The sequence below is a fragment of the Ranitomeya imitator genome, chromosome 1 (genome assembly GCF_032444005.1).
Source record: "Ranitomeya imitator isolate aRanImi1 chromosome 1, aRanImi1.pri, whole genome shotgun sequence".
Taxonomy (NCBI): Eukaryota; Metazoa; Chordata; class Amphibia; order Anura; family Dendrobatidae; genus Ranitomeya; species Ranitomeya imitator.
Genome location: NC_091282.1, coordinates 228,451,729 through 228,478,154, shown reverse-complemented (window position 1 = coordinate 228,478,154; position 26,426 = coordinate 228,451,729). Strand labels below are relative to the sequence as shown.

General features: G+C 43.5%; 1 protein-coding gene across 1 annotated transcript in view; it reads left to right on the top strand.

The window, feature by feature from the left end:
• CCDC60 (coiled-coil domain containing 60) overlaps positions 1 to 26,426 on the top strand; it is a 330,055-nt gene that overhangs the window by 137,659 nt on the left and 165,970 nt on the right. Inside the window, exon 3 of the mRNA XM_069754456.1 lies at positions 3,787 to 3,869. Within this exon, the coding sequence (XP_069610557.1) occupies positions 3,787 to 3,869 (83 nt within the window). The remainder of the gene's footprint in view (positions 1 to 3,786; positions 3,870 to 26,426) is intronic.

Below are 26,426 nucleotides of genomic sequence, written 5' to 3'. Positions count from 1 at the left end.
AATGATGGTGGAGCTGATCGAATTATTTCTGTAGGATGGTTCTTTGCCATCCTGGTGCTCACTGGTGAACATAGACAGTAAAGAGCCCCGGGGCACAAACAGTATTTGGGCCCTTTGTAGTTCAATAGCTCATCATTATGCAGGGACCCCCGTACCTCTTGGGCCCCTGTGCGCTTGCACTGATGGTATGTGTGCCACTGGTGGTGTAGAATACGGTTTTATATATGCTGACTGCAGCTTTTCTCTGTGGGTATTAGTGAGTGTGGCTAGATATAATGTGTGGGGATCGCAGTAACGTGACCGATACCATGAGTTTGTGTGATTTATAGTGTAAGTGAAGGAAGCTATGAAGTAATACAACAATGTTTGTGCACTAATGAAAGCCCCATTTCACTTCTTTTTACTGATATTTTTTTCTTGCAGAAATTCTGTATACTCTTTCCAGCTTGTCATTTTTGCTGCTCTGTTATCAATGTCATTTGTCATAGAAAAGCCTCCAGGGAATCAAATTGCATTCCAGGCGGCTCTAACAGCAATACAGTTAATACACGATACAGCTAGCATTTATCTCTGATGGACAGTGATCATTGGCAATACCGACTGCCTATTCTCCCTGTTCTGTTTGCTTGATGCAGTGCTTAGTGGACTGCTAAGTGTTGGGACACATCCAGACACACATACATGATACAGGAGGTTCCAAACTCTATAATCTTTGAAAATGAAATATTTCATTTTCTTAGGCTTCAATTCATCAGTTGCATTCTGACTTTGTTTTTACATTCAAAACCTACAAGAAACAAAATGAGTAAAAACCCTGCTGTAACTAAATAATTAAAAAGCAAAAGTGCATTTAAATATCACAGGGTTTTAGTAATGCTGTTTTTGATCAAAAATAGCTTAAAAGCCATCCCACCGTTGACAAGGTGACTCTGATGGGGACGGCACTGTCTCATATTAAAAACCTTACCATCTGTCAGAGTTGACTTCAGTGTATGAATAAGGGCAGACAAAAGGACCGAGTCCCAACCTATGGACACTAGTCTAGGGAAGCCTTTAAATGTAATTTCCTGCACAGGAGAGGGAGGCTACACAGAATGCAAAAATACAAAGAAAAAACACAAAAATTGAGCTTGGTTTAAGTTGGTATACATACAGCACAGAAAAGCATGCTCACATTGGCTCACATTGGCCACAAAGCATACAAAACCTACAAGAAACAAAATGAGCAAAATGAAACAAAATGAGCAAAAACTCTGCGGTAAGTATAGTAAATAAGTAAATAACTATTTACTCATGTGCTCATCTTGTTTCTTGTAGGTTTTGTATGCCTTATGGCCAATGTGAACATGTGTTTCTGTGCTGCATGCGTACCAACTTAAACCAAGCTAAATTTTTGTGTTTTTTGTGTTTTTACATTGGGAGATCTTGCTCCAAATTTATCAAAATGGCGCATACTGCTTGAAAAATTTGGACCAAATGCAAAGTTCCTTTTTTGCTCTTTTGCTTTATTTGCACCTTTTTTTTTTTTTAAATAAAAAGCTGCATGACCTTTTCAACAATCTTTACATTGCCGCATGTTAGTGTTTAACTCCACAAAAATAGACAGCTTTTTCTACTTTATCAAATGATGAATTAGCCATGAATATCTGGATAACCAAAACCACACTAACAAAGGAAACATAAAAAAAAATTAAAAATGGCGCAAAAGCCATAATGAATTTGGCAAAAAAAAAAATGAAAATACCTAAAAATCAAATTACTTCAAAATGTTATGTGGACTTCTCTACAGTCGCACTATTCCCCTGGAATTTTCTCATCCTTTTATGCAAACATGTCCCCAGGCCACTTCACCACAGATAAGATATGCTGCATATTATATTGCATTTGATCACAGTCTAAGGCCGGCCTCACACTAGCGAGTTTTACGGATGTATGAGCGCACAAAATACATCCGTAAAACACGCATTACACACGGCCCAATTATTCTCTATGCCCCAGCTCCTATCTGCCGTATTTTACTGATCCGTATTATACGGCTTTCTACGGCCGTAGAAAATCGCAGCATGCTGCGTTTGTCACCGTATTGCGCAAAAAAATCGCCAATGAAAGTCTATGGAAGCCAGAAAAATACGGATTACACACGGACCAACAGTGTGAGAAATACGCAGCGGTGTTAGAGAGAAAAGCAGACAATTCAGTGCGGTGTACAGTAAAATCCCACTGACAGCTTACAATAGAATAGGTAGAATAAATGTGTACACATAGAATAGGTATATATATGTCAGTGAGACACATATATGTATATATATTAATATTTCATCCAGCGCTAGATAGCTTAAAAGCCGGTAATTCAATTGCCGGCTTTTTCTATCTCCTTCCAAACTTTTTTTTACAGCCAGGAACTCTACTATAATGCAGCTGTGTTCCTGACTGTAAAACCTCAGCGAATGAATGGAAACTAGGTCAATGACCTGTAGTTACCTTCATTCGCGGTGAGGCGCCCTCTGCTGGATGTCCTTCGAGGGTGGGAAAAAAATCAGAAAAGTTCCCAGGCTCGAGTTCATATGAGGACAACCAGCAGAGGGCTTCTGATTGTCCCACTCCTGGTTTTGGCTTACAGCACTGATGTAAAATACTGACCAAATACTGAACATGTGCATGTGTCCATATAATATTCCATTGGATGAAACATGTCACAATTTCTTGTTGTATTGCAATTTCATGAGAATACAGAGGTTTTTACGGCGTACACCTATCTGGGTTAATTCACTCTATGACTAACATCTTAAGCCCTTATGCTACGTTCCCACGATTGGTGAGTTATTGATATTGCAGATTTTCTGCACCCAATAAGTAAAATGGATTACTTGCATGTTTTCGAAAATACGCAATGTAAAAAACTCACCAAAAGCTCATCTTGGGGAACATAGCTTGAAGGGTTTTTTCCCTTTTAGTAAATGAATGTCCCCAGTTGTAAGTTATTGTAAAGAAACACTACGCTGTACTTGAGTCCCGAGTCCCCTTGTCTCTGCCGATTCTCCAGTGTCTTATCAACGTCTGTTGACAGCCAATCTGTATGCTCAGTGGCTCTGAAGGGGGTGATCCATATACATTGGCAGAATGGCTGAGCTCACTAATTGGCTGTTGATGTGATAGTGCCGCAGCCAATGCCAGACACTGTGATCAGCAGCGGACACTGGATGTTGGAACCAAGGGAGGTGAGCAAAGCGCAGTTCATTTTATTATAATAACATGCAACCGGGGACATTAATTTACCGAGAGGGAACAACCTCTTTAACCTTTAAGAATACATTAGATTTTCTTGCAATACACATTTTCCTGCGTATATGCATTCCATACATTCTTGTACACAGAGTTTGAGCAACGCCAGACATTTTGCACTGCTCATCTCAGGAAATCTTGATCCAAGAGAAAAGGTAAGGAGAGACACATCTGCAATTTGAATCCTCCAAAACCAGTCCATGAGAAGCAAGCCATGGAAATAAACTGTGCGTGCTGCTTACAATATGCATTCGGTTCGTGATGTGCTATGATATGTGGCAAGATTTCATGTGCAAAACATGGAAGATTTTATCTTTCCCACACATTCATTTAGAAGCTTTGAGAAAAAAAATGTTGGCATGTTTGAGAGGAACAGTTCGCTTAACAGCATGCGGTTACACAACGCTTTCCATGTGCACAAATCTAAAATCCCTTGTCTATTTTTCACATTTTTTATATTTAAATTTTTAAGCTCTAGTTACCTTTCTTTTTTTTTTTTTTAAGACTGGGTCTACCGACTCCTCTGTGTATCTGAGGCATAGAAAAAAGGACACGAGCAGCTTTACTAAAGAGCTCAGCCACACCAGGTAACGTATGTAGAAATGTCTCCCAGTGGGGTATTATGTACCGCTACCTTCGGATTTCATTGTTATATATGTTAGTTACACGGTGTTTGGTTTTTCCCATATCTTTCACAGCGTGCCAGAACAATCATCAAACACGTCTACTTTTTCTAAAAGAGAAATTTAATCAAAGCACTTTCTAAATTAAGCTCATTTCTATAAACTCTTAACTTTTATGAACAGTACAGTTTATGCTGTACCATTCTATGCAGACACACTGCCATAGACACACAGACACGCTTGTCGTCTACACCGTGTGGTTTAATCTAAAAGGGGTATTCCCATCTCCAACATCCTCTCCCAATATGTAGTAGATGTACTAATAATAATATTAGCAAATACCTCTAATTAGAAAAGTAGTATAGTTTTTTTGATTCGCTATGTCTCTTTCCTCATGTGCAGGCATTGCAGGATCTTAGGTATCCATGGTTACGACCACTAATATAGTGACAGCTAGGTGCTAGTGGTCGTACTCATGGATACGTAAGGCCCTGCAATGCCTGCACATGAGTTTGATCCAACACTCAGATCAAGATCAAACAAATCTGCGTGGTTTTGTGCAGACCACTTAGTCTGAGATACAAATCGTACATGTGAACTACTCCAAAGACTGTCATAGGTATGAGTGCTATGAATGAAAAACACAAATAGCACTCATATGGGAATAACTGACATGAATGAGTCCTAACAGTGTAAAATGAATGTGTGCAAATCTGATGTAACTACAGCACAAATGAAAACAAACATTAAGTTTTACTACATATACAAATCTGAGGTTCTTAGCACATATTTCGATCAAACTTTGTGTGCCCACCTGCCACAGGAACACATCATTCATATGGGATCCTAGAATATACACGAGGAAATGTAACTCTCTTCTTTGAACTTAGGCCAATAAAATAATCTGAGGAAATATAGAAACCAGCTTTATTCCATAAAGGTTAAAAATAGTCTTGAACAGACCAGAGGAGTGCATGATCGAGACGTAGGAAGTCACCATCCTAACAGCTCAGCTTGTTACAGTAAGGTGGTATTAGTCTTCTTTAATCTTTTTCATTTGCATCATATATATTATAATAAGCCCTAGAGATATCACACACCAAAGATTAGTGGAAGTAAACATCTGGTAAGGCTTCTTTCACACCTCCGTCGGTATGCGGCCGTTGCTAAGCGTCGGCGCGACGTACCGACGGACGTTTGGCGATTTTTTGCACAACGTTGAAACACTGCGTCCGCTGCCCATAGTAAACTCCCAGGGAGGAGGGCGTGGAGTTACAGACAGGTATGCGCAGTTTAAAATGCAGGACACGACGTACGAAAAAACGTTCCCTTGAACGTTTTTTCTCTACGACGGTCCGCCAAATACCGACGCATCCAGTGCACGACGTATGGAACGTGCGTCCATACGTCATGATGCGTCGGTAATACAAGTCTATGTGAAAAAAACGCATCCTGCGGGCAACTTTGCAGGATGCGTTTTTTTCCATAAAACGGCGCATTGTGACGGTCGGGAAAAGACGGAGGTGTGAAAGTAGCCTTAGTTTACACATACAAATTTTTCACCAGCGAATCTGAAGAAAAATTTGCATGCCATAGATTTTGTACAGATTTTCTCGCATCAAGCCAGATATGTCACTCAAAGAAAGGATCACCAAGCTACTATATGACTTGCCTAATTTGGACACATCATATGAAGAGAGCTATCATTGGAGAAGGACACCATGGTCGGAAGAATAGAAGGAACAAGGCAAAGAGAAAGACCAGCAACGCGAAGTTTGATACTATCAAGATAACGGTAGAGAACAAGAGCTTCAGTGGGAGGATAGTGGAGGACTTCTGTGAATGATGGCCGTTTTGCGCACACGGCGCGAAACAGCCGTCATTCACAGAAGTTCTCCACTGTTCTCCTGCTGAAGCTCTTGTTCCATAATTAAATGAAGGAAAGCTTTTAATCGGAGGGTGAGTGCTACCTTTTTTTTACTTTGGAGTTTGCAATCACAAATGCTTCTTTTTGATATGCGCCTGTACTCTGATGTGCTTTGCTGACCGGCGAAATAGGTCAGTTATAGCTGCTTCAGCCATGGATTAAGTGCCGGTAATCTCTCTTCCATACATGTTTTCACTATAATAATTTCCTATTGCAAGGGATAGGGCTGCAGATTGTGGTTCACTGCATTTTGTTGCAGTTTTTTTTTAGTTTTGCTTACTGTGCCTATCTGGAATATGTAAACAAAACAAAAAAATAATGAAAAGCTAAATAAGTCAATATGTCACGACATAGAAATTATATATTGTATTGATCAAAATAATTTTATGTGCAGTGAACATAACAATAAGAGGGTGCACATCAAAAAGATTAAGAATTTTTTTTTTTCTTTTACAAAGTTTGTGTATAGACAATATTGGGGGTGACACTGGTGTGATCCAGAAAACAATTATACAGTATACACATTATTAGGGAAATATAATCTGATGGGCAGTCAGATAGCTAGAGATCCCAGTAGTACGACACCCGACGGTCAATTTATTTTCAGTGATGCGCCAGTCATTATCTGCTGTGCAACATATTACAATAAATTGAAACAAAATCAACTGTGCATACATCTGCACACAGACTAGCAGTATATATCCATTCCCATAGTTTACAATTAAAGTGTACAAGCACCGTCGTAGTCTTTTCATTAATAGATGCTAATATTTTGGGTCCTTTGTACTCTTTATTTTATAAAAGCCGAGAAAGTCATTTTCCCGAAAATGTCAATGGTTTCTGGCTATAAAGTCTGTTTGTCTTTTAAGTTGATTGGCCTTTTTAGCTGAGGGTGTTTCATCCTTTGCATAGTGATTTTGGTTGATAGAGAAATAATTATAGAGGTTGATTTGCCTAAGGGAAACATTTTAAAGTCAGTTTTGGCATGTAAAATCTCCCCTCCCAACTAGGATAACTACTGAAAAATGCTGTAAAATGGAAAAGCTCTGAATACCGAAGACTAGACCTTCCAGAATAGTTAGATACATAAAAAATGGGAGGTACTTAAGTAGCTAACATTGTTTTATCAAAAAGCTTAGGGTATGTGCACACGATGCAGATTTAGTGCAGTTCTGCAGCGTTTTTTTCTGCAGCAGAAACGCTGCAGAACTGCACTGTGAGTTACAATTCAATGAAAATCAATAGGAAAAAAAAAAAAGCTGTGCACATGGTGCAGAAAAATCCGTGCAGAAACGCTGCAGATTTCAAAGAAGTGCATGTCACTTCTTTTGTGCAGTTCTGCAGCGTTTCTGCACCCATAGGCTCCCATTTTGTGGGTCAAATCCGCATAAAAACTGCAGATGTAAAAACCATCTGCAGATTATATGCGGATTTGGGTGTCAAAACCGCAGCAGACGGAAGTGACGTCAGTGATGTGGAGGAAGTGTGTGGGCGGAGTGTAGTGAAGTTAGTGTATGGTCGATGTGAAGCGTATGGTGGAAATGGTATGCAGTGTCTGTGTGTGTGTCGGTCTGTGTGTGTGTGTCGGTCTGTGTATCTGTCTCTCTGTCAGTAGTGACTCATTGTAGTCATTCGTCGGGTGGGACTACTTCTCCCATCGAAATGTGATGATGGGAAAGTTGTCCCATCGTCAGGCGACTGACTACAATGGGTTAAAAACACAAACACACATAAAACATACATTACATACAACATATAACATGTGCACCCACCCCACCGATCCCCCCCCAAGCCACCGATCTGTCCGGTACACTGCTCCGGCTCCCCTCCGTCCTGTGCTCCGCTCCCCCCGTGCTCTTGTCCGCTCACCCCCGTGCTCCAATCACCCCCCCGTGCTCTGATCCAACCCCCTGCACTCCGATCCACCCCCCCCGTGCTCCGATCCACACCCCCCCCGTGCTCCGATCCACCCCCCCGTGCCCGATCCACCCCCCGCGCTCCGATCCACCCCCCCATGCTCCGATCCCCCCCGTGCTCCCCCCCCACCCCATCATACTTACCGTTCCTCCCGGGGTCCGTCCGTCTTCTCCCTGGGCGCCGCCATCTTCCAAAATGGCGGGCGCATGCGCAGTGCGCTCGCCGAATCTGCCGGCTGGCAGATTCGTTCCAAAGTGCATTTTGATCACTGAGATAGGTTATATCTCAGTGATCAAAATAAAAAAAATAGTAAATTACCCCCCCCCCCCCCCCCTTTGTAACCCCCATAGGTAGGGACAATAAAAAAATAAAGAATTTTTTTTTCCCACTAAGGTTAGAATAGGGTTAGGGCTAGGGTTGTTAGGAGTCGAGTTTCCTCTGCTGCACAGGGGGAATCTCGATCCGTGTCTGCTGCGGTCTCCCATTCTGTTTCAGCCACAGTGGGTTCTGCTCAGCGGAGGCGTCGCTCCCAGCGTCTCGCTGGGGCTGATTCTGTGCAGAGGGTTACTGCTGCCTTTTCTGGCTCTCCTGTTGTACCCTGCACTGATCTGCGGCGAGCTGACTTCTCTGGGACTAAGTCCTTATTTTCACACACTGAGCATGCCCAGGGCAAGGTCTCCCGTTGGAGATCGAGGGTCACATGCTCAGGTGCTGCAGCACATCTCATTGGCCCTTCTGGCAGGTCTTGGAAGGGCAAAAGTTCTGTGGCCACTTCCTGTGCTGCAACTATATAAACTGCGCATGACCGCACGGCCATGCGCTAGTGTTGTTCTAATATGATATATGTGTGTGTGTAGATGGATGTATGTCGATGGATGAAAGCTCCTAAATATCCCTCCCTAGAGTTGTGGTCTGCTCACGGATGTTGGTAGCTATCTAGCGCCCTCGACTTATCATCTGCACGATACACACATTACAGCGTCCTCTTGCTGTGTCCGCCTGTACGGCGCCGTGCGCTTGCCTTGCGCTTTCCATACCCAAGCCTCAGTGGTTGGTGGCGTCCGTCTGTGCGACATTGCTCGCACTCCTGTGCATTATATATTTCCATTTAGTTTCCTTACACACCCAGTTGCGGTGTAGTGCCAGCAAGGGTCTAATCGGACTTCAATCCCAGTTGGGGTTAAGTACGCTGACTACTTGCTCACGCTTTAGGTGCGGTACCGCGGTCCTGTGACTCAACAGGATTGCTCCCTTCACGCTGGGTGAGGTTGAACCCACATGTATATACTTTAGTGTACCGCCATATAGTCTGCTATTTACTAGCAGCAGGGTTCTACCTGCACGGTGGACCTCGGACTGCGAACGCACCTAGTTCTATTCCATCTTATACTTGGTGCGTTCTGCCAGTCCTAACAAGGGTTAGGGTTAGGGCTAGGGTTAGGGTTAGGAAATGACATCATGACATGGACAAAAATTTTTTTTTAACTTTATTAATTTAGCTTTAAAAAAACGCTTACAAAACTGCATGAAAAACGCACAAAAAACACACAAAAAACGCACTTCAAAACTGCACCAAAACTGCACTGAAAAAAACGCATAAAAAACGCATAAATAACGCATAAAAAACGCACAAAAAACGCACCTGCGGATTCTGCCAGGAGATGCAGATTTAGTGCAGATTTTATGCAGAAAATTCTGCACCAAATCTGCATCGTGTGCACACAGCCTTAAAGTCTATCCAACCAAGATAGGGATTATCTATATAGAGATCACCCTATCTCCAATGAGTCACCTCTCCATGTACCAGAGTTATGGACCATCCATATTGAGGTCACCTTGGCTTTGTTTGATGACTTTTCTGTGATATTTTTTGAATTTTGTGTACTTTTACATTGTTTTGTTTTTAATTTGAACTTGCAAGTCAATGAGGACTTTTGAGATTGGTAGCGATCTTGCAAATTTTGGCCAGAATATCGACTGATACCTCTGGCATTTTGAACATTTTATTTATCTAATTACGTATTTTTTCAATTCTATGCAGTTGGGCCGTTTGGTGTTGGCCTTGTGAACTAGGATGTCTGCAACTGTGGGATGCATTTATATTGTGTTTGGCAGACTGTCTAATCTAATCGTGTGGGCATGACTAATAGGCTGTAAGTCAGACACTGTACACTACACGTATCTGCGTGACTGGTGCCCTGTACAAGCCTTATCCATATGCATTTAGGATACTAGGCAACCACCCCCCATGGATGATAGGTGTATAAGTGGTTCAGTAGCGTAGATACTGGGTAGGTACAGGGTCTGTCACCTCAGGCCCTGCGCTCTGAGAGGGCCCACCTGTTGCTAGGCTACTGTAACTGTATCGGCGTGCGCAGCATGTAGATACAGTTATATTCTCCCTGCTCTACCGTAGAATGTTTCTCTCTGCACTGCCACCCAGCCACTATGGGGCCCCTGAGAAAGCGAGATGGTCCAGTGCCAGCATTGGGTCCCTGGTGCCCGCTGTGGGCCCCACCGCCCATCATCGAAGGTTCAACTGTGTCGGCTAGATGCCGACACTGCTGACCGCATTGATGAGAGAAGGAGTGTTACACTCCCTTTCCCATCATCCCCCTGTCAGCATCTGACGTCCCTGACGCAGACGCTCACAGCAGACGCTATGACGTCACTACTCGGCACTTGCTGTCCGGAGATGTGGGAGAGTTCGGAGCAGCAGAGGAACCAGAAGGAAAAGAGGTGAGTATTGTATTTATTTATTTTTTATGGAGGTACATTATACTATAGAGACCTAAGGGGGTACGCTATATTAGAGTCTGCCTATGGGGGGCTGTATTATATTAGAGTCTGCCTATGGGGGGCTGCATTATATTTGAGTTTGCCTGTGGGGACCTGCATTATATTAGAGTCTGCCTATGGGGGGCTGCATTATATTTTAGTCTGCCTATAGGGGGCTGTATTATACTATACAGTTTGCCTGTGGGGGCTGCATTATATTAGAATCTGCATTATATTTGAATCTGGGGGGGCTGCACTGTACTATAGAATCTGCCTATGAGGGGACTGCATTATACTATAGAGTCTGCCTATGGGGGTGCATTATACCATATAGAGTCTGCTTATAGGGGGGTGCATTATACTATATAGAGTTTGCCTATGGGGAGTGCATTATACTATAGAGTGTGCCTGTGGGGAGTGCATTATACTACAGAGTCTGACTATGGGGAGTGCATTATACTACAGAGTCTGCCTATGGGAAGTGCATTATACTGTCTAGAGTCTATATATGGCGAGTGCATTATACAAAATAGAGGCCTATGAGGCGAGCATTAAACTATATAGAGGCCTAATGGGAGTGCATTATACTATATTGAAGACTATCTGGTGTATTATACTATATGGAGGCCATCTAGGGGCCATCATACAGAGTGGAGATTACAGTGACGGGGTCATCATACAGTGTTGGAGCCATTAGACAGTTTGGGAGATACTAAGAGGTCAGTATATATACAATAAGGGGGCATTATACTGTATATAGAGTAGCTGGACAGGGGGGAGACTCGGGACTTTATTAAATGTAAAGTGGACACTTATTGTTACAGGGGAACTCAGGTTACTGTGACTGTCAAAGGGGCACACAGGTCACTGTTACTTTCTAGGGGACAAAATGTGGGCACTATATTCTAGAGGGTTGCTTTAGAATTTATAGGGCACACAGGTGCAGCAACAGGGTCACATACGGCAGCAGGGGATCAGTATTGGGGTATCAATCAGCAGGATAAGAAATTTGTGCAGGTTGGAAATAGATTGTGACGGTTCTGAAAATATGAGGCATGAAATGTGTCTATTGTAATCTCTGCAGCCATGTCCTGGCTGGAAGAAGTTGTCATGTCATCTGGGCCAGATGGAATAGATGGGAAAACTGAGCAATTCCATCAGAAAGAACGTCCTCTGTAAGTCACCATTTATAACTGTGCTGTAATCACTTACATGTTCCATAGGACTGGTATCTACCACTGACCATATGGCGGTAATGTCCATGTTTGTCTTTATATATAGAGACTAGCTGAAGAGCCCGGCATTGCCCGGGCATAGTAACTAACTGTGGTTAGTTATAACACCTCCCTTCTCTCATTTTCCCATCACCCCTCTCCTTTTCACCCTCACTCCTCTAATTTTCCCCCTCACTCCTCTCATTTTCCCCCTCACACCTCTCATTTTCCCCCTCAACACCTGTCATTTTGCCCTCACACCTGTCATTTTCCAATCACTCACTATTTCCCCCTCACTCCTCTCATTTTGCACTCACACCTCTTCATTTTGCACTCACACCTCTCATTTTCACCTCACACCTCTCATTTTCCCCTCAGTATATGGAGCGCCCTGTAGGGCAATGCGGTACTCGGAACCAGGCCCTTCGGTTCTCAAGGTGGATGTCACGGTGGCTGACCCGGTCCGTGGCCCTCGGGAGGTCCGTTAATAAAAGGGAAAGGTCTTTAAAGGGAAAATGTTCATGATGCCACCTGTGGTATTACCGACGCTGCTTAGGGGTCCGCTGGGGTGATGTTATGGCAGCTAGATGGTATACCTTCCCACAGGTGAAGTGTATGCCCAGGGCTTCCCATTGTGTAGATGGTGGATGGTGAGAGGCGCAGTGAAGAACGAGGACACAAGGTTGCAGTCTCTTAACCTTTTTACTGAAAGCTTCAGCATCCACAGTCCAGAGCACAAGGCAGGCAGAGTCCGGACGGTCTGAAGGCAATTCCAGAGTCCCCCTATCCAGGTGGAAATCAGTAGCCTTCCTCTAGCGCCTGGGTGTTGTAGTACCTCCCTGCTAAGCTTCTCGGTAAGGTCCTCACAACTGTTGTAGATGTTATGTTTCTCTCTCTGTCCCCCAGATGGATAGGAACAAACCCGTATGACTGGTGGCCTGAGGCTTTTTACAGGGACTCTAGCATGCCCCAGCCCCCACAAGTTGCCACCGTGCCTCCTGGACATAGGTCGGGCAGGTAATATGGAATTAGCTGTCCTGCTGGTCTCTGGAGCAAGGCATGGAGACGATTGCTCCCTCGGTGTTCCGGCTACCGGATCCTGCGCCTCAGAAGGAGGCAGCCTGTATAGGGCAGAACTCCTTCTGGTTTCCTCTCCTTTTGTTATGACTTCGGTTCTCACCCTCTACAATACAATTCACTGTTCTTGTCCCTTTCTTAGATTGCTGCTGCATCGGTAGGCAGTCGCAGCTCCGTTGCCTTCTGTCTAGACCTCTGACAGGATCCCACCCCTGTCAGGGACCAACTACCTGAGCGGAGCTCAGATAGCAGCTCACTGGGTGAAGCCTAGCCAGCTTCTGTCTAGCTTCCTATCCAGACCACCAGTTTTACCTAATTGTGAAGAGTGCCCTAATAAATAGGAGCATAGCTCCCCCTGGTGGACTGGAGTGTGAAGTGTGGTTTGTGATACCTGGCAAAGAGATCTCCTTTATTGCCTTCAAACGTAACATCACTCCCCCTGGTTGAAGAATGACATTACTGCAATGACCAGGACCCTGGGGCGCTGCATATACACTTGTATGTCATCTACCCTGTATATAGTATATACTTGTATTTCATCTCCTGTATATAGTATATACCTGTATGTCATCTCACCTGTACATATCGTATATGCCTGTATGTCATCTCATGTATATAGTATGTAGCTGTATGTCATCTCCTCCTGTATATAGTATATACCTGTGTGTCATCTCCTCCTGTATTAGACCTCATCCACATGTTATTTGGTCAGTATTTTTACCTCAGTATTTGTAAGCTAAAACTTTGAGCAAAACAATCAGATGAAAAGTACTATATATACTCGAGTATAAGCCGAGATTTTCAGCCCCAAAAAATGGTCTGAAAGTGCCCCTCTCGGCTTATACTCGAGTCATGGAAGGAGGGAGGGTTGGCGGGTGAGGGGGAGCGACGCCTGTCAAATACTCACCTGCTTCCAGCGCTCCTGACGCGGTCCCCACATGTCCCACGGTCTTCGGGCATGGCAGCTTCTTCCCCTGTTCAGCGGTCTCTGGTACCGCTCATTAAAGTTATGAATATGGACTCCACTTCCATAGGGGTGGAGCCGCATATTCATTACTGTAATGAGCGGTGCCACGTGACCGCTCACTACAGGAAGAAGCTGCCACTCCCGGAGACGTGGGACATGCGGGGACCGCGTCAGGAGCGCTGGGAGCAGGTGAGAACTGCATGGAGCATTATATGGGGCATCTATGGGGCCATAAAGAACTGCATGGAGCATTATATGGGGCATCTATGTGGCCATAATGAACTGCATGGAGCATTATATGGAGCATTACATGGGGCCATAAAGAACTGTATGGAGCATCTATGGGGCCATAAAGAACTGAATGGAGCATTATATGGGGCATCTTATGGGGCCATAAAGAACTGCATGGAGCATTATATGGGGCATCTATGGGGCCATAATGAACTGCATGGAGCATTATATGGAGCATTACATGGGGCCATAAACAACTGTATGGAGCATTATATGGAGCATCTATGGGGCCATAAAGAACTGAATGGAGCATTATATGGGGCATCTTATGGGGCCATAAAGAACTGCATGGAGCATTATATAGGGTCTATTTTGTATGGAGCATCTTATGGGGCCATAATGAACTGTATGGAGGATTATATGGGGTCTATTTTGTATGGAGCATCTTATGGGGCCATAATGAACTATATGGAGGAATATATGGGGCCTATTTTGAATGGAGCATCTTATGGGGCCATAATGAACAGTATGGAGCATTACATGGGGCTCCTGATTCAATATGGATATTCAAAAACACTTAACCTACTAATGTCTCAATTAATTTTACTTTTATTGGTATCTATTTTTATTTTTGACATTTACCGGTAGCTGCTGCATTTTCCACCCTAGGCTTATACTCGAGTCAATAAGTTTTCCCAGTTTTTTGTTGCAAAATTAGGGGGGTCGGCTTATACTCGGGTCGGCTTATACTCGAGTATATACGGGTATATTAGAAACACATCACCACTTCTGTATTTTTCTCCCACTCGTGGTTTTGGCTTATAAATGCTGAGGTAAAAATATGTCATCTGCCCTGTATATTGTATGTACCTGTATGTCAGCTCCTCCTGTATATAAAACCAAAAACACATGGGCTACTTGCACAGTGAACAAGTCTGTAGAAACCTGTTCACACCACCAAAGAACTTGAAGACACAAAAGCGCACAGAGAGGTCAAAAAATACTCTGTTGTAAAAAAGTCACAGTAAATAAGCAAGTGCTAGTCAAAAAATGAAAAAATACAGGGTATTTAGTTAATACGTTTTTTTGCAAAAAAAGTATGTTAAGCTGCTCCACCAATCGCCAAGGTATACCCATAATAGAGCAGTCCTATCTAATGTATATAATCCCTATCTGATGTATTTAAAAACCTGATCATCTGTATAGTACCTGTATGAGCAGGGTTCAGAGAGAAAATATCCATGTAGAACATGCAGGATGGAACAGCTACAATGCAAATGACCCACAGAGGAGTGGTGAACTCCCCAGTCTTGTAGAAACAAGAGAACAATTATAACACCAAAAACACATGGGCCACCTGCATAGCGAACAAGTCTGTAGGAACCTGTTCACACCACCAAAGAACTTGAAGACACAAAAGCGCACAGAGACGTAAAAAAATACTCTGTTGTAAAAAAGTCACAGTAAATAAGCAAGTGCTAGTAAAAAAATGAAAAAATACAGGGTATTTAGTTAATACTTTTAAAGTATGTTAAGCTGCTCCACCAATCACCAAGGTATACCCATAATAGAGCAGTCCTATCTAATGTATATACAGTACCTGTGTGTCAGCTGTGTGACATCGTTCACGTTATTTGGTCAGTATTTTTACCTCAGTATTTGTAAGCTAAAACTTGGAGTAAAACAATCAAAGTAAAAGTATATTAGAAACACGTCACCACTTCTGTATTTTTCTCCCACTCGTGGTTTTGGCTTATAAATACTGAGGTAAAATATTGACCAAATACTGAACGTGTGAATGTGGCCTTATACACAGCCTCCACATGTAGCGCCACACTCTTCTCCATACACAGCCTCATGCTGCAGCAGCACCTCACTTCTCTCACTTTCCCCCTCACATCTCTCCATGAGGCTCCTCCCTTTCCCTTGACATCATGCCTCACAGCAGCAACTCCATTCTAGACACGACGGAGCTTGATGTGACCTGTGCCTGCTATGGGGAGTGGATGTGACTATGTGGAGTGGGCGTGGCTCGATACATGCACACACACACACATACATGCACTCACCTATATATATATATATATATATATTATTTTTAACAGCGTCATCTGCTAAGGTTCTCCTCCACTATTACGGTGCGTCACCCAGTTTTATTCAAGGTTACCTGGTTAGGGGCCCACTCAAAAGTTTAGCCCCCCTGAACCAAAACTCTTGCTACGCCTTTGGAATGGTTGTTTCTTCGGTATTTTGCATCTGTGCTGCCTCCACCTTTATCATGGGGGCCTGTTGTTTCCTGCTGTGCATTAAAATTTTGACTTACTGTTGGAAAATGGAGCTGCTTTTTTTTTTGCTTTATTTTTCTAAGGCCGGGTTCACATTAGCGTACCTGTGCGCAGCGTATGCCTGCGTATATACATCTGCATGCGTCTTGCTTACATATATTTAACATTGTGTACATGCATTTGCATCAGTCCGCATGCGGATGCGTACCTGTGCGTCGTTTCATGGTGTGTTGCATTTTTTGAGGCGTCAAATATGCGCAGGCATGCGCATGCGGATGAGTGCGTCAAAACAACGCATTACTGTTTATGGAAATGCATTTGTACACAAGGACATGCGTACGCTTGCGTTTGATGCGCTTGCATACTTTGGACTGCGCATGTCCAGGAACCGATTGACATATGCCCTCCTGGAAATATCAAACGCATGCGCATAAACAATGCAAACGCAGGCAAAAACGCATACAAACGCATGCACACACAGCTTTTTTGGGCGTTATTCGTAAGCTGATGCGGATAACGGAAAAACGCAGCGTCACCATGCGATTGCATGCTTTTTGGCATGCAGATGATACGCTGCGCACAGATACCCTAACGTGTACTTAGCCTAATTTTGTGTCCCTTTGCTGTGTTGTTTTGGTGCTAGCATATCATAAAGGATATCCTTAGCACTGGAAAAGGTAAAGACTGTGATGCTTGCTGAAAGGGAATATATTTATAAGGATCTGGCATAAGTGAATCAGATTTAGTGCTCATGCTGACATCAGTGACTTTTCATCAGAGGTTTTATGCCAAAACCAGGACTGGCTCCAAAACACACAACAGGTATCAGTCTTTCAATTATAGTTTTCTGTCTATATTTAACTCTTGAAGAAGTATAGTACTAGATACTCAGATTAGTGTCAATCAAATAAATATACCAAAACTAATATCTATAATAACTTTATTTCAAAACCAAAAAACAGGATTAAAAACTAGCACAACACCCCAAATCCCTATTATTTGGGAATGGGTAAATAAAACCTGGCCTATAGATTATAGGGCAATGGATGGGAGTAGGATAAAGAAAACCCTATATATCCCTAGATGCTCCCTGCCTGTCAGCGGAGGTTGGCACCCTCTTGGACGCAATATGGCGCCCCCGCTCCTCGACGGCTAGCCCTATAAACCCTTAAAGTCCCTCAAATAATGTGGGTATACTATAGCCGATAATACCTCTCAATTCCTTCTCAACCAAGACCCACACAAGAGACTAAACACACTACAAAAACATACCAGGTGGTAATTCACCAATAGACAACTTTAAGAAGCCCGATCTGACCATACCAGGCCCTATAGGTGTATAGATGTCTAACTAGCCTATATAATGGCTATTGCACCCTCCAGAAACCCTAACCGGTAATGCCTGCCTGACAGCGGAGGTTGGCACCCTCTTGAACGCAAAATGGCGCCCCCGCTCCTCGGCGGCTGTCCCTACTGACCCTAACAAGATCCCTATAAAAAGGGAATGGGAATCCTAACAATAATAGTGTCTATGGGGCTAGACCAGTGCGCCCTACCAGACTACCCCTATTGCTAGGTCAGATCAAAAAGCAAAAGCCAAGGTGACACAAGCACACAATAGTCTAGATAAACAAACTTATTTGTGGCCCACTAAATTATTAACAGATATTAACACAACCAGGGTAGGTATAACCACTTCCACCCCCCCAGAAGGAATTATTCAAAACACTTATAGCCACAACCTTAGCTTAAATATAAGGGTCTCATATTACCAATAGTAAGATGCAACTGGTATACATATATTCAAAAAGAAGCCCCGATTATACATATACAGCTGGTGAAATACCAAAGAAACAAATAAAAAGCCTGAAACACTTATCTGTGTTCAGGTCTCGCCTCTACGCGTTTCCCCCCCATGATATGGTTCCTCAGGAGGCATATGGGTAAATCGAAGTCCGTGTGCCGAAGTCACATCAGAGATAAATGCTGTGCCTAATTGCAGGCATGGGGATCCCACTGCCCAGAACTGCCTTAAATAACCACCGCCCTTAAGATGTATCACAAGGGGAGGGAGCTAAATCATGCTTACATGTAATTACTGTACCAATATCCTGAGGCTGGAATAGACACCTGCGCTGCCATCCGTGCGACTGTATCCTAAGACCGCCATTATTCTCGTGCTTGCATCGGCGTCCTGTCTCTGCGCAAGCGCCGTTTACAGACCCTAGAGGTCCGTTTCTCCCTAATCGGCACTGCGCATGCGCTGCCGGCCGCCATTTTCTTGAAGACAATCATATACTGCGCAGAAGCCGTATCTTTAACCTCAAAATCCCAGACCAGTACTGCGCATGCGTTACCGGCCATAAATCCCTGTGAGGCAGCGCAGTCGTACGTAAGAACCATTAATATGGCAGCCAGTCAGCTTTGGGAAAATGGCCGCCGCGATCTCTAATGCGCACGCGCGGCATCCCGCGGCCATTTTCCTGAAGCCCCGTGCAGCAGAGCACTCGATCTGCGCACGCGCGGCCCCAGGAAGATGGCCGCCCCCACCGACGAAAGGGATGACAGCGCAGATCGCGCGCTGCTTGTTCACGTGCCCACAGTGGATTAGTCACCTCAACATGCGGACACCACTACGCCACCAACGTAAAGCTGAGGAAGAACCAGCGCTGTGAACACGCCCTCCCGACCTGACCAGCCTGATTGACAGGCGAAAACGGCGACTTTGGTAAGTTATTTCTCAGCATAGGTGGGGAATCGGGGTACACTACATACACTATTGTAACACCCAGCGCAGGCCCTATTTAACAGTATTTATATCTCAATCTCAAAAAACGGGGTGACAGGTTCCCTTTAAGGGCGGTGGTTATTTAAAGCAGTTCTGGGCAGTGGGATCCCCATGCCTGCAATTAGGCACAGCATTTATCTCTGATGTGACTTCGGCACACGGACTTCGATTTACCCATATGCCTCCTGAGGAACCATATCATGGGGGGAAAATGCGTAGAGGCGAGACCTGAACACAGATAAGTGTTTCAGGCTTTTTATTTGTTTCTTTGGTATTTCACCGGCTGTATATGTATAATCGGGGCTTCTTTTTGAATATATGTATACCAGTTGCATCTTACTATTGGTAATATGAGACCCTTATATTTAAGCTAAGGTTGTGGCTATAAGTGTTTTGAATAATTCCTTCTGGGGGGAAAGAAGTGGTTATACCTACCCTGGTTGTGTTAATATCTGTTAATAATTTAGTGGGCCACAAATAAGTTTGTTTATCTAGACTATTGTGTGCTTGTGTGCTTGTGTCACCTTGGCTTTTGCTTTTTGATCTGACCTAGCAATAGGGGTAGTCTGGTAGGGCGCACTGGTCTAGCCCCATAGACACTATTATTGTTAGGATTCCCGTTCCTTTTTTATAGGGATCTTGTTAGGGTCAGTAGGGACAGCCGCCGAGGAGCGGGGGCGCCATTTTGCGTTCAAGAGGGTGCCAACCTCCGCTGTCAGGCAGGCATTACCGGTTAGGGTTTCTGGAGGGTGCAATAGCCATTATATATGCTAGTTACACATCTATACACCTATAGGGCCTGGTATGGTCAGATCGGGCTTCTTAAAGTTGTCTATTGGTGAACTACCACCTGGTATGTTTTTGTAGTGTGTTTAGTCTCTTGTGTGGGTCTTGGTTGAGAAGGAATTGAGAGGTATTATCGGCTATAGTATACCCACATTATTTGAGGGACTTTAAGGGTTTATAGGGCTAGCCGTCGAGGAGCGGGGGCGCCATATTGCGTCCAAGAGGGTGCCAACCTTCGCTGACAGGCAGGGAGCATCTAGGGATATATAGGGTTTTCTTTATCCTGCTCCCATCCATTGCCCTATAATCTATAGGCCAGGTTTTATTTACCCATTCCCAAATAATAGGGATTTGGGGTGTTGTGCTAGTTTTTAATCCTGTTTTTTGGTTTTGAAATAAAGTTATTATAGATATTAGTTTTGGTATATTTATTTGATTGACACTAATCTGAGTATCTAGTACTATACTTCTTCTTTTGATTGTTCATTTATTATGGCAGGTTTCCTATCAGGGCCTATCCGTTCTGAATCTTGGGTGAGTGAGGCGGATCAGGTGTTTTCAGTTGACGCAGGCTATACGGGTACTGACTCTAGCCCTTCCATTTACTCCACCTTTAAGGAATTAACTGGTTATTACAAGAAGTATTTGAAATCCCTGTGGGAAACTAAGGCACTAGAAAACTATATTAAAAACAATATTGTCCCGAAGGGATTACGAGTTAACATTCTACCATCACCAAGGGTTGCTAGCCCTAGCCTTTTGAAGTCCTGGCAGGAGGAGTCTATAGCCTCGTCTGTTAGGTTTATGAAATTGTTATTAGAGGAGGAGAAGAGGATCTTAGAAACTACATCTAAACAACTAAATGAACTGATAGAGAAAACATTACAGTTCAAATCAGATCCAGAATTTAATAAAAAAGAGAGTACCCTGCAGATTTCAGTTGAGCGGTATCATAATCAACTAAAGAATCGCAAACATACACAATTTATGCGGGACTCTGAGGAATTCAAAACCAACAGAGCCTATAACTTTTCGGGAGGCATAGAAACCGTGTCAGAGGTCTCATCCTCTGAAGCAGAGGGTTCAGACACAGAAAGGGCAGGGGGACATTGGAAACAAAGAGGTGGAGGAGGTCCCTCGTCATATAGGGGGAAAGGAAAATGGCAGAGACAAAGAGGCCACATGGGCAGATTTCAGGGTGGCAGGGATCGAGATCAGGGTCTCATGGGCCACACAAAAGAAGTCAGTGGTTTTGGTGGACCAATCAGATCTTCGGTTCCAGCACCCTCGCCTTCCTCCTCATCCTTTTCTGTACCTCCTTCTTCCTCTTTTTTAGAGCAAAGGGCCCCGGAGGGGTACGGTCTGAGGAAACGGGTGTGAGAACCACGTTTGATGATAACCAGATTATGAACCTCAGTGGGTATGCTCTATCATCTGAAGAGATCAATGTATTAAAAAAGGGACTTACGTTTGTACCTACGACTTGTTTCAATACCTTCTCTTGGGTCAAGGATTTGAATCTTTACTGCCGTAAGTTAAGATGGAAAAAGTTTTTTTCTTTACATAATAAACAACAGTGTCTAGAACTTGGTATTTCTGAAGAGGATCTGGAGGGGGTAAATGCCCTAAGAGACCTCTTGGAAGACAATGAAAGGGGGAGAGGGATGGGTCCACATACTGACCTAAAATTGAAGAGCAATAGAATGCCCCCCCCCCCCCCGGTGATTATACCAATATTGACATTTTCCTTAAGGTGGTCGAGGATGACCTCAAAAGGATTGGCCGTAAAAATGGAGATGTACCATCTAATCTGAGCAGTGATGAATGGGAGGCCTTAGAGAGATTGGAGAGAAATGATCAAATTATAGTGAAGCAATCTGATAAAGGTGGTAATTTGGTCATCCTCGACCATCAAAAATATGTTGATATGTGTAAACTAATCCTTGATGATGAGGAGACATACGGCAGACTTGATAATGACCCTACAGAAAGGTTTACAGCGTCACTGATGACTATCTTGGACGCTGGTCTAAATGACAAGTTGATCTCGTTTCATGAGCATAAGTTTTTGGCCCCCCGAACCCCAATGATTCCAACCTTTTACGCACTCCCCAAAGTGCATAAGGGCCTCTCTCCCCTAAGGGGACGCCCCATAGTTTCAGGGGTTGGCTCATTCAGTCAGAATGTTGGTATCTATGTAGATAATATTCTACGCCCATTTGTAACATCACTGCCCTCATACCTGCGGGACACGTCTGATCTACTTCAAAAGATAGACGGCGTGATGGTAGAACAAGGGACTATTTTAGGCTCAATTGACGTTGAGGCCTTATATAGCAGCATCCCCCACGCCATGGGCCTTAGGGCACTAGAATACTTCCTAAGAACAAGAGCCGTCTTCTTTGAGAAACATAATAGATTTGTGGTTGAGTTGATGGAGTTTATCTTAACCCACAACTATTTTCTTTTTGATAGGAAGTACTTCCACCAGCTCAGGGGGACCGCGATGGGTTGCTCTTGTGCACCCTCGTATGCAAATCTCCTCCTGGGCTGGTGGGAGGAAACCATTGTGTTCTCTGGAGTAGAGGAATGGTGGACTGACAAGATATCGGCGTGGTACAGATATATTGACGATGTCCTGGTGATATGGAGTGGCACAAAAATGGAGTTTAACAGTTTTGTACAAAGCCTGAACAACAACGAGGTGGGCCTGAGATTTACGTCAGAAAGTGATATGTGTGAACTGGCCTTTCTAGATGTAAAGATTACTATCAATGCTAACGGTATGTTAGATACACGACTGTTTCGTAAACCATCGGCTACAAATGCCCTTCGGTGGGAGAGCCACCATCCGGCCCCCCTTAAGAGGGGCATTCCGCGGGGCCAATACTTAAGAACAAGAAGAAACTGCTCGAGCCCTGCTACTTTCAGGGCGCAGGCGTATGATTTAAGAGAGAGGTTTAGGGATCGGGGCTATCCAGATGAGGTCCTGGATCCGGCCTTTAGAAATGCTATGGGGAAAGATAGACGGTCTCTCCTACAGACTAAAAGTAAACCAGAGGTTGAGGATATCCCGAGGATTATTGGAACTTATGATAACCAGGTTAATCGGGTTTTCAGTATCCTCAACAAACATTGGGGTATTCTACAAATGGATGAGACCCTGGTTGATATCGTCCCAGGTAGACCCCAGATCACCTTCCGTAAGGGACGTTCCCTTAAAGATCGGCTTGTACATAGCCATTATAAAAGGCCAAAATATGAAGGAACCTGGCTTGATAGACGGATTAATGGTACTTTTAAATGTGGAAATTGCTCATTTTGTGACTTTTTAGTACCATGTAAAAGCTTCATCAGTGCATCTAATGGCAGGCAATTTTTCTGTAGAGATTTTGCCAATTGTAAGACCACAGGGGTGGTCTATATGGCTACATGTACATGTCCATTGAACTATATAGGGAAGACCAAAAGAGAATTGAGAAGGAGGATCGGGGAACACCTGGGAGATATAAAAAATGGTAGAGACACACCCATAGCACGTCACATCTGGGAGTCACATCAGGGTAACAATAGGGTATTGTCTTTCTGTGTCTTGGAGGTGGTGAAACAAAATGGAAGGCGAGGAGACTGGGATAGGGTTATCCTGCAAAAGGAAACCCAATGGATATTCAGGATGGAGTCGGTGGTCCCGAGGGGACTTAATGAACGATTGACGTATAGTTGCTTTGTGTGAACTGTTCTCATTTGGTCCGTTTCTGCCCTTCTTACCCTGATATGATTAAGAAGAGCCGTGTAAACCTAGTAGACGGTTTGCAGTATATGTGATTATATTACAGGAATTTTATCATAATTCCAGTGCCATCTAACGATAGGTATTATCTAATGGGAGTTTAGTAAAGGTTTGGGGATCCGCTAACTGACTTTGGGCGCTGCTATTTCTTATTTGAACGTCTATCTGTGCGTTTATCTGTGAGCACTATACCCTACACCTGCTGTGAGTTTGCTGAATGGATATAGGCTAGATGTCAATACTTTATGTTATGCGATAATTTGCTAGCAGGGTATGAAGGTATGTTAATTAATAGTAGGTTTACACCGTAACAGTCGTGTCAAGAGGACTAGTGGGCACAACGGTCCCGTGTGGGAGCTAAGGCTTTATTGATAGCGCACGTATTGATATGCAGAGCGGCCCATTGATGGAGCGCTGGTGTACAATGACTGGCTGCCATATTAATGGTTCTTACGTACGACTGCGCTGCCTCAAAGGGATTTATGGCCGGTAACGCATGCGCAGTACTGGTCTGGGATTTTGAGGTTAAAGATACGGCTTCTGCGCAGTATATGATTGTCTTCAAGAAAATGGCGGCCGGCAGCGCATGCCCAGTGCCGATTAGGGAGAAACGGACCTCTAGGGTCTGTAAACGGCGCTTGCGCAGAGACAGGACGCCGATGCAAGCACGAGAATAATGGCGGTCTTAGGATACAGACGCACGGATGGCAGCGCAGGTGTCTATTCCAGCCTCGGGATATTGGTACAGTAATTACATGTAAGCATGATTTAGCTCCCTCCCCTTGTGATACATCTTAAGGGCGGTGGTTATTTAAGGCAGTTCTGGGCAGTGGGATCCCCATGCCTGCAATTAGGCACAGCATTTATCTCTGATGTGACTTCGGCACACGGACTTCGATTTACCCATATGCCTCCTGAGGAACCATATCATGGGGGGGAAACGCGTAGAGGCGAGACCTGAACACAGATAAGTGTTTCAGGCTTTTTATTTGTTTCTTTGGTATTTCACCGGCTGTATATGTATAATCGGGGCTTCTTTTTGAATATATGTATACCAGTTGCATCTTACTATTGGTAATATGAGACCCTTATATTTAAGCTAAGGTTGTGGCTATAAGTGTTTTGAATAATTCCTTCTGGGGGGTTGGAAGTGGTTATACCTACCCTGGTTGTGTTAATATCTGTTAATAATTTAGTGGGCCACAAATAAGTTTGTTTATCTAGACTATTGTGTGCTTGTGTGCTTGTGTCACCTTGGCTTTTGCTTTTTGATCTGACCTAGCAATAGGGGTAGTCTGGTAGGGCGCACTGGTCTAGCCCCATAGACACTATTATTGTTAGGATTCCCGTTCCTTTTTTATAGGGATCTTGTTAGGGTCAGTAGGGACAGCCGCCGAGGAGCGGGGGCGCCATTTTGCGTTCAAGAGGGTGCCAACCTCCGCTGTCAGGCAGGCATTACCGGTTAGGGTTTCTGGAGGGTGCAATAGCCATTATATAGGCTAGTTAGACATCTATACACCTATAGGGCCTGGTATGGTCAGATCGGGCTTCTTAAAGTTGTCTATTGGTGAATTACCACCTGGTATGTTTTTGTAGTGTGTTTAGTCTCTTGTGTGGGTCTTGGTTGAGAAGGAATTGAGAGGTATTATCGGCTATAGTATACCCACATTATTTGAGGGACTTTAAGGGTTTATAGGGCTAGCCGTCAAGGAGCGGGGGCGCCATATTGCATCCAAGAGGGTGCCAACCTCCGCTGACAGGCAGGGAGCATCTAGGGATATATAGGGTTTTCTTTATCCTACTCCCATCCATTGCCCTATAATCTATAGGCCAGGTTTTATTTACCCATTCCCAAATAATAGGGATTTGGGGTGTTGTGCTAGTTTTTAATCCTGTTTTTTGGTTTTGAAATAAAGTTATTATAGATATTAGTTTTGGTATATTTATATGTTTAACTCTTGGTTTTGGCATAAAAATATTGATGAAAAATCACTGATGTCTGAATGAGACCTTAGTTCAATGTTTCAATCTGTGAGGCTCACAATGAGCTTTTTGTGACCTTTTGATGTTGCAGTTTATCCGCACCATTTCTGCACCCATTAAGTAAAATAGATTGCTTGAATTTTTTTCAAAAATATGCAGCATAAAAAACGCATCATATTAACGTAGCCCAAGGCCGTCTGTTTTAATGACGTCTGTATGAAGGAGGAGGTGGGTGTTAGCATGGCTGCCATACTGGCCTACATTTTATTATACCCGGCTCTTCCTTCATAAAGGTAATCTTTAAATGGTGAAAAAAAAAATCAAAAGTTTGTAAAAAGAAAAAAATGTGGTTTGTTTTGCAATTTTAGGACACCCATAACCTTAAATAAAGTTGCTTGCTTTTTTTTTGACGTGGCAACAACTTTTTTATTGATACTAACTTGGTGCATACATTTTAGAGAGAGGTGTAGTGACTGAAAAACACAAATCTGATATTTCAATTTTTGTATTCTTATGGCTTTTACCATATCTTTTAATTCATTTTATATTTTGATAGACCGACTTTTACAGACATGGAGATACCAAATACATTTATTTTTTACATACAGCAGGTGAAATAAGTATTGAACACGTCAACAATTTTCTCTCATACTGTATATATATTATGGGCCATCTGATATTATTTTTCAATAAGGTTCAGGATTGCTTTCTAATTACTGATAGATTTATAGATTTCAGCTGGTGTCATGACTTTCCATGGCTTTTTGTATCTCACTTT